The sequence below is a fragment of the Protopterus annectens genome, chromosome 1.part2 (assembly GCF_019279795.1).
Source record: "Protopterus annectens isolate FY-2018-M chromosome 1.part2, PAN1.0, whole genome shotgun sequence".
In the NCBI taxonomy this organism is placed as follows: Eukaryota; Metazoa; Chordata; order Ceratodontiformes; family Protopteridae; genus Protopterus; species Protopterus annectens.
Genome location: NC_056727.1, coordinates 1152053581 through 1152069865, shown reverse-complemented (window position 1 = coordinate 1152069865; position 16285 = coordinate 1152053581). Strand labels below are relative to the sequence as shown.

The 16285-nt window shown below is 39.7% G+C and overlaps 1 protein-coding gene across 1 annotated transcript in view; it reads left to right on the top strand.

The window, feature by feature from the left end:
• The first annotated feature begins 4057 nt into the window (after nt 1-4057).
• Nucleotides 4058-16285, top strand: part of LOC122792268 (protein THEMIS2-like) — a 655074-nt gene continuing 642846 nt past the window's right edge. Inside the window, exon 1 of the mRNA XM_044060021.1 lies at nt 4058-4244. Coding sequence (XP_043915956.1) covers nt 4133-4244 — 112 coding nt within the window. The 5' untranslated portion in view covers nt 4058-4132. The remainder of the gene's footprint in view (nt 4245-16285) is intronic.

The following is a 16285-nucleotide window of genomic DNA, read 5'->3' as shown; positions in this document are numbered from 1 at the left end:
TAAACTGAATAGTACCTTAGGACATTATGTGAATAGTACATTAGGACATTATGTGAATAGTACATTAGGACATTATGTGAATAGCACCTTTACGACATTATGTGAATAGTAGGCTAGAATATTATGGGAATAGTACCTCAGGACATTATGGGCTAACTTCCTCATACTGCTGTCATTATGATTACCTATAATCTTCATAACTGTCAAGAACTCTAGTCACTAATGAAGGGGTTTAGTGTGGTCTATATCTTTTAGGCTAGTTGCTTTTAACTCCTAAAGTTTCTTATTAATAAAATAGCCAAAGTCACAGAAATGTTAAAGCTCTCAGTGCATTAGCCAGGCATACTTCTGTCCCATATCTCTTAAGTGCTGCCCTAAGCATTAAGTCAGAATGCATGGATTACATAGATCTGAAGTAACTAATGCACCTATCCCTAGGGATATGGTATAGATATCATGCTGTCTGGAAAAAAACACTTTGAACAAGATGCTGGCTATGAAGACTATTCTTTTTTTTTTTCAAAAAATAGTTATGTTCCTGAGCTGGTTTAATTGTAAGAAACTAGCCAGTGGATATGCAACACACTTTACTGAACATTGTAAAGGAGTGAAAAAGTTGCATCTCCATTAAATTCAGCTAATGTGTTTATTTCTCCAGTGTGAGCTTTGGTATGCCCCATTACTGTATATATACTGAGAGCATCACTGTAAAAACAGTTTACTAAAAGCTGTACCTCAGAGGCAATACTCAAAATAAAAAAAGAATTCACATATTTGTGTGAAACTTTTTGCTTCAAGGTACATACATCTAAAGAGTTGCATGGTGGTTTGTGAAGGTACTTTGCTTAATTATACTCAAACTGGACCTTACATGCCTCTATATCAGCATCAGTAATCTGGTCTGTTTTAGCCAGGGATCAACTGAAGCAGATCTCAGACTCATTCTATTATCCTTTATACATCTTAAGTAAAACAAATTACCCCCTGCTTATATAATCAAACAACTTTTCGTTTAATAAAATCATTAAACTCAAATGACACCACTGGACCTTTTGGATCCTAGACAGACTATACACCATGTACCATAACAGCTCTCCTGTAACAAGGGTTTCTGGAGTGTGAGCTGGATCTGATGCACCTTTCTGACTCTGCAAGCATACCTGGGTACTTAGCATTACTTTTCTTCACATAGATCAAGTTGCGAGGCTTCTGCTGTCTCATGTTCTTTGCTGATATCAGCCTCCTGGGTTGTTTTATTCCAACCCCCCTTGCTATGAGATACTTAGACCAGTACAAATGAGGGTTAATTACAAGCAATCAACATATATTCATGCATTTGAAATAATGTCAGAGTCTGTAGATCACATATCATGTTTAGCTTTATTCCTTCTCTCATTATTGTGTCATTAAGCTCTTGAAATGAGTAATAGAAAGGTCCTTTGACTCTTGTTTAGTTTTGTATAATGGTAAGATATGATAGTTCAAGTCTAGTAACTTATCGTATTTGTATTTATGTTCATTGATGTAATTATAAATATTCATTTCCAGATTTCAAGATAAGTGTTCTCTTGTTATATATTTAATGATGACTGCTCACGCTTAGGCTAATGTGTTAGTAAAGGATGTTTATGTTTTATAAGGCACTTACAGAATTACAGAACAAAAAAAAATAATATAAGTAGCTAGTGTAGAAGCACTTTTCTTAGATGGAGTATTAGTTATTTAAAACTGTGACTATATTATTGTTTAAGGTATATGTCAAAATTATAGGCAGAGATGGACACTTCAAATGCCACGGTTTACTTGGGGAGAAAATGGTTACTGACCTAATGAAGGCTGCTTTTACTTCTTTTCATTACAATTTTACTAAACAACACAACCTACTTACTCTGTATCCTTACAAATTACTTATACACCAGCTTACATTGTTTTCTCCAGCACACAGTGCAAGATCTCATCATGTATAAGGTGTTTCACTTCTGACTCTTGTTTTTGACTACCATTTTGTTTTACAACTGTCTCTGCATTTGGATTTCATCTTGAAAAACGTGTGGCCTACATTAAACTGATGCAAACAGATACTACGCTTAGTTTAGCATCCTCAGATATTATTGTACCAGTGTTGTCAATGATCTTCAAGGCAAATAAACTAATCCTATACAGCTTTGTTATTATCATAGGAGAGTGAAGATTTCATGCAACCTAAATGATTCCAGTTAGCTGAACTGTAAAAAAAAAAAAAAAAAAAAAAAAAAAAAATTGGTCCAATAAAAGTATCACCTTGCCTTTGAGCTCCTATGCCACTTCCAAGATTCTAATTCGTTTACTTGAACATTTTTCTTAGCCAGTGTATCTGAACCATGAGTAAGGCACTCTTGAAAAATGTGTAGAATTCCAGGTGGGTATGCAGCAGTGACTGGGTGTAGAACTCCAGGTTGGTATGCAACAGAGACTGGTATCTCAGGAAGTCCTCTTCCTTACTTCTACTAGTGATATCTTTTTTATGCACTTCAATATTTTACCCCTCTTCTAATATCTGTACTGCACAAATGTCTAAAACTCCATTGTCATGATCTGTCATGGGTTGAACTCTTCGGGTGTAATGTTTTGTAAAGCATTATTCCATTTTTGAAAGTCTTCTCAATGTTGTTGACCCTAATACATTTTTCCATCAGTGTATTTTGTACCATTGTTCTCATCAGTAGGGTGATGTGGTGGCGACAGTTCTTGCTTCACAGCTCTAGGCTCTGAGATTTAATCCTACCAATGATTATCCTCTGTGAGTAGTCTGTATATTTTAATTATATCCATGTGGGTTTCTTCAGGATACTCCATCTTCCTCCAACTTCCCAAAGACTTGGGGTTGACTGTCCCTTCTAAACTATGAGCCGAGGATGAAAACATTCCAAAACTATTAGTATATTTAGTTAACAAATGAATACATTCAGAGTACAGTTTGCTACGTATTCTTCTATGCTGCACACACACCATACCTCTCAACTGTCCAGATTTCTTGCTCTAAGAAGTTGAGAGGTATGGCATACATTTACCTCTATTTCATAACCTCTCAACCTCTTAGCACAACAAATGTGGACAAAGCCAGCAACAATGGGGGTGGGGGGGGGGCAAAGGCTCAAAAATAGGGACACATTTTAAATATTGCTCTTACAAACTCAGAAGTTAATTAGAATAACAGGTTTTGCATTGGCATGCATTTGCTGAAGGATATGAAGTATAAAAATCAAATGTTTATCACCATTTAGTGACTTCAACTCTCAATGATTTGTCAGAAAACCACATATTTTGTGAAGAATAAATAGACCACAAATATGAAACAAAAATCTGGGCATTCAGCGAAAATCTTGAGAGTTGAGAGGTATGCTATATTTCAAACTATCCTGGAACACTCATTCTGCTGAAAAGCATCAACTTATTTTGGAAACATATTTGTCTTGCTCAAAACAAAAGTCTTTGATTTCTGCATATGTTGAAGGGAAATGTGTCATGGACTACTACTTCTATTTCTGACTACACACTGTACACAGAAACGCACTGACTCATTGCTACAGTTAGGACTTTTTATTTAGAATTTGGCTGAGTTTCATTTGCTCTAACCAACTGATTAGAATGATGTCTGTACTGAGTGTAAACTCACACTACAAGCTATTCAGCTCTGCTGTCATTATAGAAAACTGTTAGTGTCAGATTAGGGGGTCTCACCTTCTTTTTCATTTTGAAACTACCTGATACATGAAAATATTATGTTACCAAACTGTACCAAACTCTGCCAAGCAAGGGGATGTGTTTTCCAACACTGATGATCTGCTAGGTATTTTAATTCCAGAACAGACATCAACATGAAGTTTGCTGCAGTTATTTAATCCCTGCTACAGGATGTTAAATCTGATGCTTAGAAACAATTTCTGAAACTAAAAACGATAAATGTAAGCAGGACTGGCAGAAAGCCAAATGGGTTGTACTTTAGGTTTTAAAACAGGAACCAGAAATATGAAAAGCTTGATGCAATAATTGCATTACCACTGCTGATTCAGGACATTAAGTGAAGCTTTAGATGCAGTCCTTATTAGTTTAGTCTGTCACTGTTATTTACTTTGACAAAAGGAGGAAAACTATGGCTGGATCAGATTTAACGGAACCACTTGATTTGCAGGACTACATAATTTCTCTAGATCTATCTTCTCTTCCAAGGATCCTACAGATCTGCTCTGGGGTATACTTTCAAGGTAAGATAGTACTAGATTGTGTTATCAGTTGTGGTTATGAATAAAAAAATGTCCAAGCTAATGAAGGAACAACAGGTTATACTGTAATATTCATAGATGTACTGGAACAAGGTTAAGTCAGATGAATGAAAAGATCCATTGATTCAAAGCCTATGGTCTCTGACTATAAATTTAGCACAGTCACTCACAGAGCATTTCTCTCTTTGTATGTCACAACTCCTGTTCGTAACAAGAGGCAAAATCGTAGCTAGTAGGCTTTTCCTATGTACCATTTTAACAAAAGCAGTGTAACTCAACATTGGTGCTGATATGTGAAATGGACAGCATCTCCATAGTGCACTTTTATTTATTATTTACTTATTCCCTAGCCATTAATATTGTGATAGCACAATGAAAACCAGATTACTGAATTCCATATCATGTATTTATGAAACAGTGCTTTCATTCAGCAAATATTCAGCGAGGATGCAAAAATAGAAGGAAAATGACAAAAAAAAAAATACTTTGGGAAGATAAAAAATCACATCAGCACTTTACATTTTTTTAATTGCTGTAGACTATACCAAAATAAACACTTCTGTGAGAAAGATCAGTCAAGTAACACATATAAAAGCAAATATAGCCATTCAATACCACAGACTGCAAAGAGCCAAAAAAAAAAAAAAACATAAGCACAAACAAATGTAATTCATAAACCCATGGGTAAAGACAGTTAACAATTTGCAGTTCAGCATAAGCATTTTCACATATCACTATCAGCCATCTAATGCAGTAATTCATAAAAAGAACTTTGCAGTCAGTTTTCTACTCAGAGCTACACATATCAGAATCAGAATCACATTTATTGGCCAAGTATGCGCACATTCAAGGAATTTGACTCCAGTTTCCATGACTCCAAGTATGAATTGCATAAACGACATGCATACAGCTATTAAAAACAAGGCAAAAAATGTAAATATACATATGCCTTCATGTACAAAGTACAAAGTGCAATTCAGTACAAAAAATACTGAAGTAAACTCTAAAAGAAGCAAGTATTAACAATAAATAACCAATATTGCAGTACCCTCGGAGGCTTGGGAAAAAGAATACCCAGCCTAAAAAGCTGAATTAACATTTATGAACTTGATCGCCTGTTGAAAAAACTGTTCTTATGTCTGCTTGTTTTGGTGTGTATTAATCTATAACACCTGGCCAATGGTAATAGCTCAAAACGATGGTGGCCTGAATGTGAAGGGTCAATAATGATTTTCCCTGGCAGTTTCATGACTCTGGAATAGTACAGGTCCTGTAAGGAGGGCAAGCTAGCACCAATGATATTTTCGGCAGACCTCACTATTTGATGTAACCTATTTTTGTCACGTTTAGACAAAGATCCAAACCACACTGTTATGGATGAGCTGAGAACAGACTCAATGACTGCCATGTAGAACTGAATCAACAGCTTCTGTGGGAGGTTGAACTTCCTCAGCTGTACAGAAAGTACATTTTCTGTTGTGCCTTTTTTATGACAGCCCCCACATTGGACTCCCACATCGAGTCCTGGGAGATTACAGACCCCCAAAACTAAGGTTTTCATAACCGACACAGCAGTATTAAGTATAAAGTCGGGGGATAATATTGTAGTACCACTCCTAAAGGCCAGTGTCATCTTCACAGTTTTAAGAGTGTTCAGCTCCAGATTATTCTGACTACACCAAAGGGCCAGCTGCTCAACCTCCCATCTGTATGCAGACTCATCACCATTCCTCATGAACCCAGTAATTGTTGTATCGTCCGCATATTTAATAAGTTTGACAGAGGGGTCCTTAGAGGTGCAGTCATTAGTGTAGAGGGAGAATAAACAGTGGCGAGAGCACACATCCCTGGGGGGCACCCGTATCGATCATGTGATAGCTAGATGTAATTTCCCCAGTTTCACCTGTTGTTTCCTATTGGTCAGAAAATTGGTGATCCATTGACAGGTAGAGGCAGGAAAGGAAAGCTGGGAGAGTTTCAAGTTAAGAAGTTCTGGAATTATTGTATTAAATGCAGAGCTGAAGTCCACAAATAGAATCCTTGCATATGTCCCTGGGTTGTCAAGGTGTTGCAAGATATAGTGCTGACCCATATTAACTGCATCATCCACTGAAAGTTTCTCTCAATAAGCATACTGAAGGAGGTCCAGCAATGGAGCTGTAATAGCCTTCAAGTGAGCTAGCACCAGCCTCTCAAGAGTCTTCATGACCACCGATGTCAAAGCAACAGGCCTGTAGTCATTCAGTCCTGTTATACTAGATTTTTTAGGGACTGGAATAATTGTGGCTTGTTTGAAGCATAAGGGAACTTCACACAGCTCGAATGATTTATTAAAAATCCTAGTAAAACAGGAGCCAGTTGATCAGCACAGATTTTTAAGCAAGAAGGTGAAATCTCATCTGGACCTGCTGCTTTCTTAATGTGCTGTCTTTTTAAAAAACCGACACACATCCTCTTCAGAGATAATTGATGCAGGCTGAATGTGAGAATGTGTGGTAGGGACAGTCATATAAGTCTGAACACTGAGAGAGCTGGAAACTGTCATTTGTAGCCTGAGGCTTATCAAACCTGCAGTAACAAGCATGCAAGTCATCAGCCATCTTGCAATTAGCTGCAGTGTAGGAGGATGGCTTCTTGTAGTTTGAAATGGCAGAAAAGGAAGGCTGGGAGAGTTGAACACTCTTAAAACTGTGAAGATGACACTGGCCTTTAGGAGTGGTACTACAATATTATCCCCCGACTTTATAGGGATCTAGCTGTGGAATGAGGTAGTATTATATTTTGGAGACCAGGGGTTCTATCAGGGAGGTAGTATAATTTGTGAGCCAATGATAACTGATTGAATTGAAGTAGTTGCGACAGCTCCAGCCAATTTAGTTGTTTCAGAGAAACACAGTGATAGGTTCTGTATAAGGTCCCGGTAGCAAACCTAGCAATCTTGTTGTAACAGGATTCTAGTTTGTTAAGGTCAGCTTTGCGAAGGTTTGTTAGTACTGGGGATGCATAAAGGAGAGTAGACAATAGATGTGTCCTAGCTATAGTAGCTTTGGTGTTTTTAGTGAGAAATTGTTTGTTCCTGTAGAGTAGTCCTAGTTTTTTGTGAACCTTCTTGATAGTTTGGGTAATATGAATGTCGAACTTAAGGCTGTTATCTATCTCGACACCTAGCAGCTTAGTGTGGGTGGTTGGAGTGATCAGCACAGATGTCAAGCCAAGGAAGATGCCTATAGAAGTGGGAATAGAACACTTTTTAGACAGGCAAGGAATATACTGACAAAAGAAATCAAAGTGGCTAAAAATAACTATTCTGAAAAGCTGAAGAAAAAAACAGTTTTTAGCCAGTGACCCTGCATTGGTGTGGAAAGGTCTACAAACCATATCCAAAGCTGCCTAGAGGTCATAAAACACCACAATGATGCTGGGAAATCTCTCTTCAGTTACTCTATTGCTAATGCCTGGGACTCACTACCAACCCACCTGACTTCCACTACCTCCACTAAACAATTCAAAAATCTCCTGAAAACTCACTTTATGAATAACTGGTTATTCTCCTGCATCTCCCCAAGTTAACCACTTACTTAAACTACTCTCCAGCCATATTCTCACACCCCCACCCTTTTCTGTGTCCATCTAGGTATCCTTTCACAGTACTGATATGATTGACTCTCTGTTAGGCCTGATATTTACACTACCACAAAAAGTGTATTCACAGTATGTATCCTAACAAAAGTGCATTCACAGTATGTATCCTAACAAAAGTGCTGATATGAGTAATACCTTTGCTAGGTTTGATTTCTATAACACCACAATGACTACATCATTATGTACTCAAATGCAAGTGCTAATATGAGTGTTTCCTCTGCTAGATGTGTTCTCTTATATAGTGCCATGAGAAATACATCGAGGAATAAATATTACTATTTCAATGTATTGCATGCTATCGTTCTAAGTAACCTATTCCAAAAAGTTAAATTTTTTTCTGCTGTTTACTATGTTTTTACTGAATATGCAATAAGTTTGCTTGTTAATACCTACTCACTGCTCTATCTCTATATATACTGAGTGTAGCCTAATATTCACTGTTTTTGCTTGTTAAAACTTACTGCTGTATATGTGTAACAATCTGGAGCTTTTCTCCCTGGGCTTCCGCTGAAAGTGGACCTGTGTCCAGTTGGACTTTCCCACTAAATAAATGTAAAATAAATAAAATAAATAAATAAATAAATTGACAAAGCTGCTTAAGTTGCAGTAAGCTACGGTTTGTTGCTGTTAAATTTTTACCGGGCCTTAGTGGATTTACACATATTTTCACAACTGTGTCTGCCAGTTTATGCAAATTAGCAGCAGAATCTTCAAAGATACTCCAATCCGTACAATCAAAGCAGGCTTGCAGCTTCATCTTTGCCTCAACAGTCCACCTTCTTGCAGTATTAATCACAGATTTAGCAGATTTTAACTTACTCTTATAGGTAGGAAGGAAATGAATCAAGCTGTGGTCAGAAAAGCCTAATGTTGGACGAGGGACAGCATGATAAGCATGCTTTAACACTGTATAACAATGATCCAGTGTGCTCCTGTCTCTGCTAGGACACTTTATATGCTGTGCAAATTTAGGAAGTTCATGGCTGAAATTTGGGGCTAGGACTGTGATAGTGAGGGTCGGAACTTTGAATGTTGGCAGTATGACTGGTATAGGGAGAGAGCTAGCTGATATGATGGACAGAAGGAAGGTTGGTATACTGTGTGTGCAAGAGACCAGATGGAAGTGGAGCAAGGCTAGGTGTATCGGAGGCGGTTTCAAATTGTTTTATCATGGTGTGGATGGGAGGAGAAATGGAGTAGGCATTATCCTGAAGGAACAGTATGCTAAGAATGTTTTGGAGGTGAAAAGAGCGTTGGATAGAGTGATGTTTATGAAGCTGGAAATTGATGGTGTAATGATGAATGTTGTTAGTGCATATGCTCCACAATTTGGCTGTGTGATGGATGAGAAAGAAAAATTTTGGAGTGAGTTGGATGAAGTGGTGATGACTGTACCCAAGGGTGAGAGACTGGTGATTGGAGCAGATTTCAATGGGCATGTTGGTGAAGAGAACAGAGGGAATGAGGACGTGATGGGTAGGTATGGTGTTAAGCAAAGGAATGCAGAAGGTGAGATGGTGGTGGATTTTGCAACAAGGATGGACATGGCTGTGATGAATACGTATTTTAAAAAGAGGGAGGAGCATAGGGTGACATACAAGAGTGGAGGAAGATGCACACACGTGGATTATATCTTATGTAGAAGGGCCAGCCTGAAGGAGACTGCAGACTGTTAAGTGGTGGCAGGGGAAAGTGTAGTTAGGCAGCATAGGATGGTGGTTTGTAGAATGACATTGGTGATCAAGAAGAGGAGGTTGAGTGTGAGGGCAGCACCAAGGATCAAATGGTGGAAATTGAAAAAGGGTAATTGTGAGGTGGAGTTCAGGGAAGAGTTAAGACAGGGACTGGGTGGCAGTGAAGAGTTACCGAATAGCTGGGTAACTACAGCAGAGCTAGTAAGAGAGATGGCTAGAAAGGTGCTTGGTGTGACATCTGGAAAGAGGAAGGAGGACAAGGAGACCTAGTGGTGGAATGAAGAAGTACAGGAGAGTATACAGAGAAAGAGGTTGGCGAAGAAGAAGTGGGATTGTCAAAGAAATGAAGAAAGTAGACAAGAGTATAAGGAGATGAGGTGCATGGCAAAGAGAGAGGTGGTGAAGGCTAAGGATAAGGCATATGAAGAGTTGTATAAAAGGTTGGACACTAAGGAGGGAGAAAAGGACCTGTACCAATTGGCTAGACAGAGGGACCAAGCTAGGAAAGATGTGCAGCAGGTAAGGGTGATAAAGGATAATGAGGGAAACGTACTCACAAGCAAGGAGAGTGTGTTGAGCAGATGGAAAGAGTACTTTGAGGGGTTGATGAATGAAGAGAATGAGAGGGAGAGAAGGTTGGATGATGTGCAGATAGTGAATCATGAAGTGCAGTGGATTAGCAAGGAGGAAGTAAGGATAGCTATGAAGAGGATGAAGAACAGAAAGGCTGTTGGTCCAGATGACGTACCTGTGTAAGCATGGAGGTGTTTAGGTGAAATGGCAGTGGAGTTTTTAACTAGATTGTTTAATGAAATCTTGGAAAGTGAGAGGATGCCTGAAGAATGGATAAAAAGTATTTTGGTACCGATTTTTAAGAATAAGGGTGATGTGCAGAGCTGTAGTAACTACAGAGGGATTAAACTGATCAGTCACAACATGAAGTTATTGGAAAGAGTAGTGGAAGCTAGATTAAGAAGGGAGGTGATGATTAGTGATCAGCAGTATGGTTTCACGCCAGGAAAGAACACTACAGATGCAATGTTTGCTTTGAGAGTGTTGATGGAGAAGTACAGAGAAGGTCAGAAGGAGTTGCATTGTGTCTTTGTGGATTTAGAGAAAGCATGTGACAGGGTGCCTAGAGAGGAGTTGTGGTATTGTATGAGGAAGTCGGGAGTGTCAGAGAAGTATGTAAGAGTAGTACAGGATATGTATGAAGGTAGCGTGACAGTGGTGAGGTCTGTGGTGGGAGTGATGGATGCGTTTAAGGTGGAGGTGGGATTACATCAAGGATCAGCTCTGAGCCCTTTCTTATTTGCAATGGTGGTGGACAGGTTGACAGATGAGATCAGACAGGAGTCCCCGTGGACTATGATGTTTGCAGATGACATTGTGATCTGTAGTGACAGTAGGGAACAGGTGGAGGAGACCCTGGAGAGGTGAAGATATGCTGTAGAGAGAAGAGGAATGAAGGTCAGCAGGACTAAGACAGAATATATGTGTGTGAATGAGAGGAAGGATAGAGGAATGGTGAGGATGCAGGGAGTAGAGGTGGTGAAGGTGGATGAGTTTAAGTACTTAGGATCAACAGTTCAGATTAATGGTGAGTGTGGAAGAGAGCTGAAGAAGAGAGTACAGGCAGGATGGAGTGGGTGGAGAAGAGTGTCAGGAGTGATTTGTGACAGACGAGTACCAGTAAGAGTGAAAGGGAAGGTCTACAAAAGGGTAGTGAGACCAGTGATGTTATATGGGTTGGAGACAGTGGCATTGACAAAAAGGCAGGAGTCTGAGCTTGACGTGGCAGAGCTAAAGATGCTAAGATTTGCACTGGGTGTGATGAGGATGAACAGGATTAGGAATAAGTATATTAGAGGGTCAGCCCAGGTTGGAAGGTTTGGAGACAAAGCCAGAGAGGCAAGATTATGTTGGTTTGGACATGTGCTGAGGAGGGATGCAGAGTATATTGGGAAAAAGATGCTAAGGATTAAGCTGTCAGGTAATAGGAAAAGAGGGAGGCCTAAGGTAAGGTTTATGGATGTGGTGAGAGAGGACATTGGTGTAACAGAGCAAGATGCAGAGGACAGGAAGAAATGGAAACAGTTGATCTGCTGTGGCGACCCCTAACGGGAACAGCCTAAAGTCTTCTGATTGGCTGAAATTTGCCTTATTAAAATCTCCTAGAATAATCAGAAGGGAGTTTGGATATGACTTAACATTACACACTGACATTTCTGTTTGGCCACTTGAGACTCCACTCAACTGTCCATAGTTGAGGTGAACGCTCCTGTTTTCAAACTTGATTTTTAGGATGTCCCTATTTTTAAAGGTATGTCCCTATTTTCTGGCTTGATTTCACCATTCACACAATTTTCTGAATCTTCCTCATTACTGGTGATTTTTTGACCTGATTAATCCACAGAAAACAATACTACATGACCAACATACTAGAAGTACCAATAACTTAAAGAGAGGGCACACATCTTATGTCTCCCTTTTCTGAAGGAAAAATAAATGACCTGGTGTGGTAGAAATTTGTAATACAGTTTGTTAAAGTCTAAAGATGTTATACTGTCTCTCTGGCACTGTGATTATATTTTTGCATCCTTATGTTACTCTCTACTCTCTGTTTTTCAAATGTCTTTCTGAATGGTATTCCATATCTCTACTGGGAGCATGAAGAGTCATGTGCTAGCTTGTATTCAAATGTTATGCAAATTTGATGTCCATATTTTAGCTGGTTATACTTACTTTCAAAGGCCTCTGTTCCTGTTTTCGTTGTCTGCAGGTTTGCAGGTGTAATGGGTTCATTTTGAGTTTCTGAGGTTCACAGTTATAATCCACCAAACAGCATGACTGAAAGTGTAAATTTCAAGTATATAGAGGATTATGATCAGGACTTTGATTCTCACCATATCCTTATTTTTCCAGAAATGCATGCCAAGAAATTAATGTTGAGAGGAAACTTGAGGGGAGAACATTGGCATCAATATCAAGAACACGTAATAAGGATTATGATTAGAGACCTGATTATAATTCACTGTAATGCATGGAGCTTTGCCTGCTGCATTTCTTCTAGTTAAAAAAGTGTAGGAGCATGAAATGTTTTACTAGCTTTGAAAATCACTTAGTGCGAGTGCTGTCAGACAGCAGCATAACCCTCAACTAATTTTCTTAAGAATTCTGCAGAAATCTAAAAATAATAATGGAGGTGTCAAAGGATTACAGTTAGGAGTAAGGTTTAAATATTTGTCTAATTCACTTAAAAAGTTAATAGAATAAACAATTTTGCATCAAGATGCATTTCTCTGAGCAAGGAAAAAGTATGAAGCTCTAATCATAGGATCATAGGAGGTTACTAGGCTAATGGCCCTAGGGCCCTTACAAACCTAGCCAAGTTCAACACTTGTTCCCAAGAGTGTCCATTTAAAGCAGGCACTAAAATCAGCACCTGCTGGCCCCATCCAAATGGGACAGAGGTGGAATCCCTGGGGTGAATTTCCAATTACCCATCCAATCGTCCAAAGTGCATTTAAAAAGGGTCAATGAGGGGCTCTGTTTAACATGAATTAGAAGCCTGTTCCAAAGGTGAGGCAACCTGTGGGAGACAAATCTGTCCCTCCACCAGGTTCTGTTGATGTCGCATACCAGGTTAAGGTCTTTAGTGCAAGTGACCCATGTGCCATTTTTCTTGGGAAATTGCAGCATTCTCATTAAAGCAGTGTCATAGATTGCCTTATATGCAGGGCACAGGTCGCCTCTGAGTAGTCTGACACAGAGTAAAGTGACAGTGATTTCAGTTCATCCACATATGACAGATGCTGGAGACCCTAAATTTTCTTTGTAAGGAACCTTTGTGGTCTCTCCAATTGCTGCAGGTGTTTGGAATGGTAAATACCAAAGGAAGTGTTATACTCAATTATTGGCCTGATGAGGGAAGAGTACAGGGGGGTTATAACCTCTTATTTTCTGGAGGCAATGCCCTTATGTAAGAGATGAGCAATATAGAATGCCCTTCTTACCACTGTGGAGACATGGTGATCAAAGGTAAGATTGCTGTCAAACTGTGTGTCCAGATCTCTCTCCACTGAATGGGTGCTTAGGGTGTTGCTATTGATGTGGTAGTTTGCAGGAACATTGTCCTTACCAAAGGGGATAAGAATGCATTTATTTGCATTTAGTTTAAGACCATGATTTTGGCACCAATCATTAGTCTGCGTAAGTCCCTCTTGTAGGATGTTGACATCATTAGGGGACTCAATGACTGCTCCCAGTTTGCAGTCATCAGCAAACTTTGTCAGCCATAGACCTTTAGTTTTTGCCTGAACTTTAGAGAAGTAGATTCAGAACAGTAGGGATGCCAGAACCAATCCCTGTGAAACATCACTGGTTACTCGTCTGTTGGAGGAGGTGGAATTCCCTATTTTGACTGTATGAGTTCTATCAGTAAGACAGTTTGCAACCCACCTGAAAATATATGGGTTGATACACAATTGAGTAAGGTTATCAATGATGCCTGAGTGGGGGATTGTGTCAAAGGCCTTGGCTAAATCTAGACAGGCCGTATGCACAGATTTACCATCATCTAGGGCTTTGGTGACTGTCTTGAAGAAGTCCACCAAATTTAATGGCCATGATCTCCACTCGACAAAACCAAACTGGGTGGGATCAAGCATTTGGAGATTTCCTGTATCTTTGTTGATAAGGTCCATGATGATTCACTCCATGGCAGATAAGGCTGGTCAGACTAATTGGTCTACATTTCCCAAGGTCAGTGGATGCACCCTCTTTGTGCAAAGGGATGATGGTAGCTGTCCATTTCTCCGAGATGAAGCCTGTTCTTAGGCTGTGATTGAAAAGAGTACCCTGTAGTGTTGCTAATTCCTGTTTTAGCCCATGTAGAACACAGCCTAGGATGTTATCTGGTCCCATAGAGTCTGTATTTTTGGCCTTGGAGAGGGCGTTTAAGACTTGCTCCTTAGAGATACTAGGTGGTGGAGAGATAGTGGAGATGCTTTGGAGTGTGTGTGATAGGGACAGGGGGGTGAAGTTTGTACTGAACCTGTCAGCCAACAGGTTTGATACATCCACAGGTTCTGTATATGTAGTACCATTAACTGCAAGTTCAGCTCAAATCTAGACTTTCCTTTGAGGTTATGGATGTAACTAAAGAATGACTTATGGTTTTCCTTAGTTGTGGAAGCTAATTTGGATTTGTAATTAGCTTTGTAGGACTTCACAAGGAGTCTTATTTGCTTCTTTAAGTTAAGGAGGAAGTGTTTCCAGTTTTGAGTCCATTCCTTCCTACTCTTAGACAGCAATTTCTTTCTCTTATTGTATAGCCTGTTAGTGGCAGATGTCCACCAGGCAGGTTTGTTTTTCTTGAAGATCTTACTTTGGTCCTATCAGGTATGGTAGAGTCAATACAACTGTACAGATGTTCGGATAAAGCATTGGTGTATAACCCAACTTAGGTGTCCATTCCATCTGTGGGGGGAGGGCTACAAAGCTATTTATGCCATCTTGTAAGAGGTTGTAATTGGTTTTGGAGAGGTTTTTTTTAGTCTAGTAGCTTCTAAGGGGGCTCTGGTGTTATAGTTACATCCAACGAGATTGATTTGTGGTCAGATCTCACCAGGGAGGGCAGTACACTGGGGTTGGTGCAACGGTCCCCCATGTTGGTGAGCACCAGAGCCAGGATATTTGAGCCCCTTGTGGCAGTATCAACCAGCTGATCCAGGGCACTGGATTTAATGAAATCCAGGGAACCTTTGGACAAGTGAGTTAGAACATGTCTTATTTACCCAAACAACAGACGGGTAATTAAAGCCATCCAAAACCAGGGTGTTCGGTAATATCTTGATTGACTCAAGTAGATACAAGTAGGCTGAGTGGATGTCCTGTTTCATGCAGGGAGTCTTGGCTTGAAGAGGGATCTTACCAATAGTCAATTGCACCTGAAGTAATTCCAGGGAATCGTGCTGTGTAACCAATCCAGAGGTGCTTTTATTTTTAATGAATAATGATGCACCACCTCCTTTGGTTCTCACTCCTTCATTTTGTGGTCTGATTGTGTGGAAGGAAATGTAACATGGTATGGATGGGGTGCTCTCCACAGCCTTAAACCAGGTATCTGTGACTACACAAATATCAGCATCTTCCAAGGTAAGGACTGTTTCCAGTGAGTACAGTTTCAGGTTTAGATCCTAGCCTTTAGCAGCATGACCTTGAGGTTGATTTTAGAGGGGGTTTTTACATTGAGAATTTTGTTCTTGTGACAGTGCCTAAAAAATGCCCTATGGGGGTGGCAAGAGCCTTTGCCAGTAGCTAAAGTCCCAGGTGTGACAGATGAAGACCATCTCTGGCAAAGCATTGTGGTCTGTTGACCATATCATTCCAGGGTGGCAGATACTGGATCCCCTTAGAATGATCCCAGAAACTTAGACAATTGTAGAAGTCAATCATTTTTTATTTGTATTGTGGCATCATCCTAGGTGAAGGTAAAATACTGCTCAAGGCTAGGGACATACCTGCCTGAGACACACACCAGTCATGTCTCTCATTGTTCACACCAACATGGACTATGATGGAGTCATAACAGTACCTGTTATTGAGAGACTTCAGTGCATGTGTGATGTGGTGGATCCTGGCACATGAGAGACAACTGACCGTGACATTTTTCTTATCCAACCT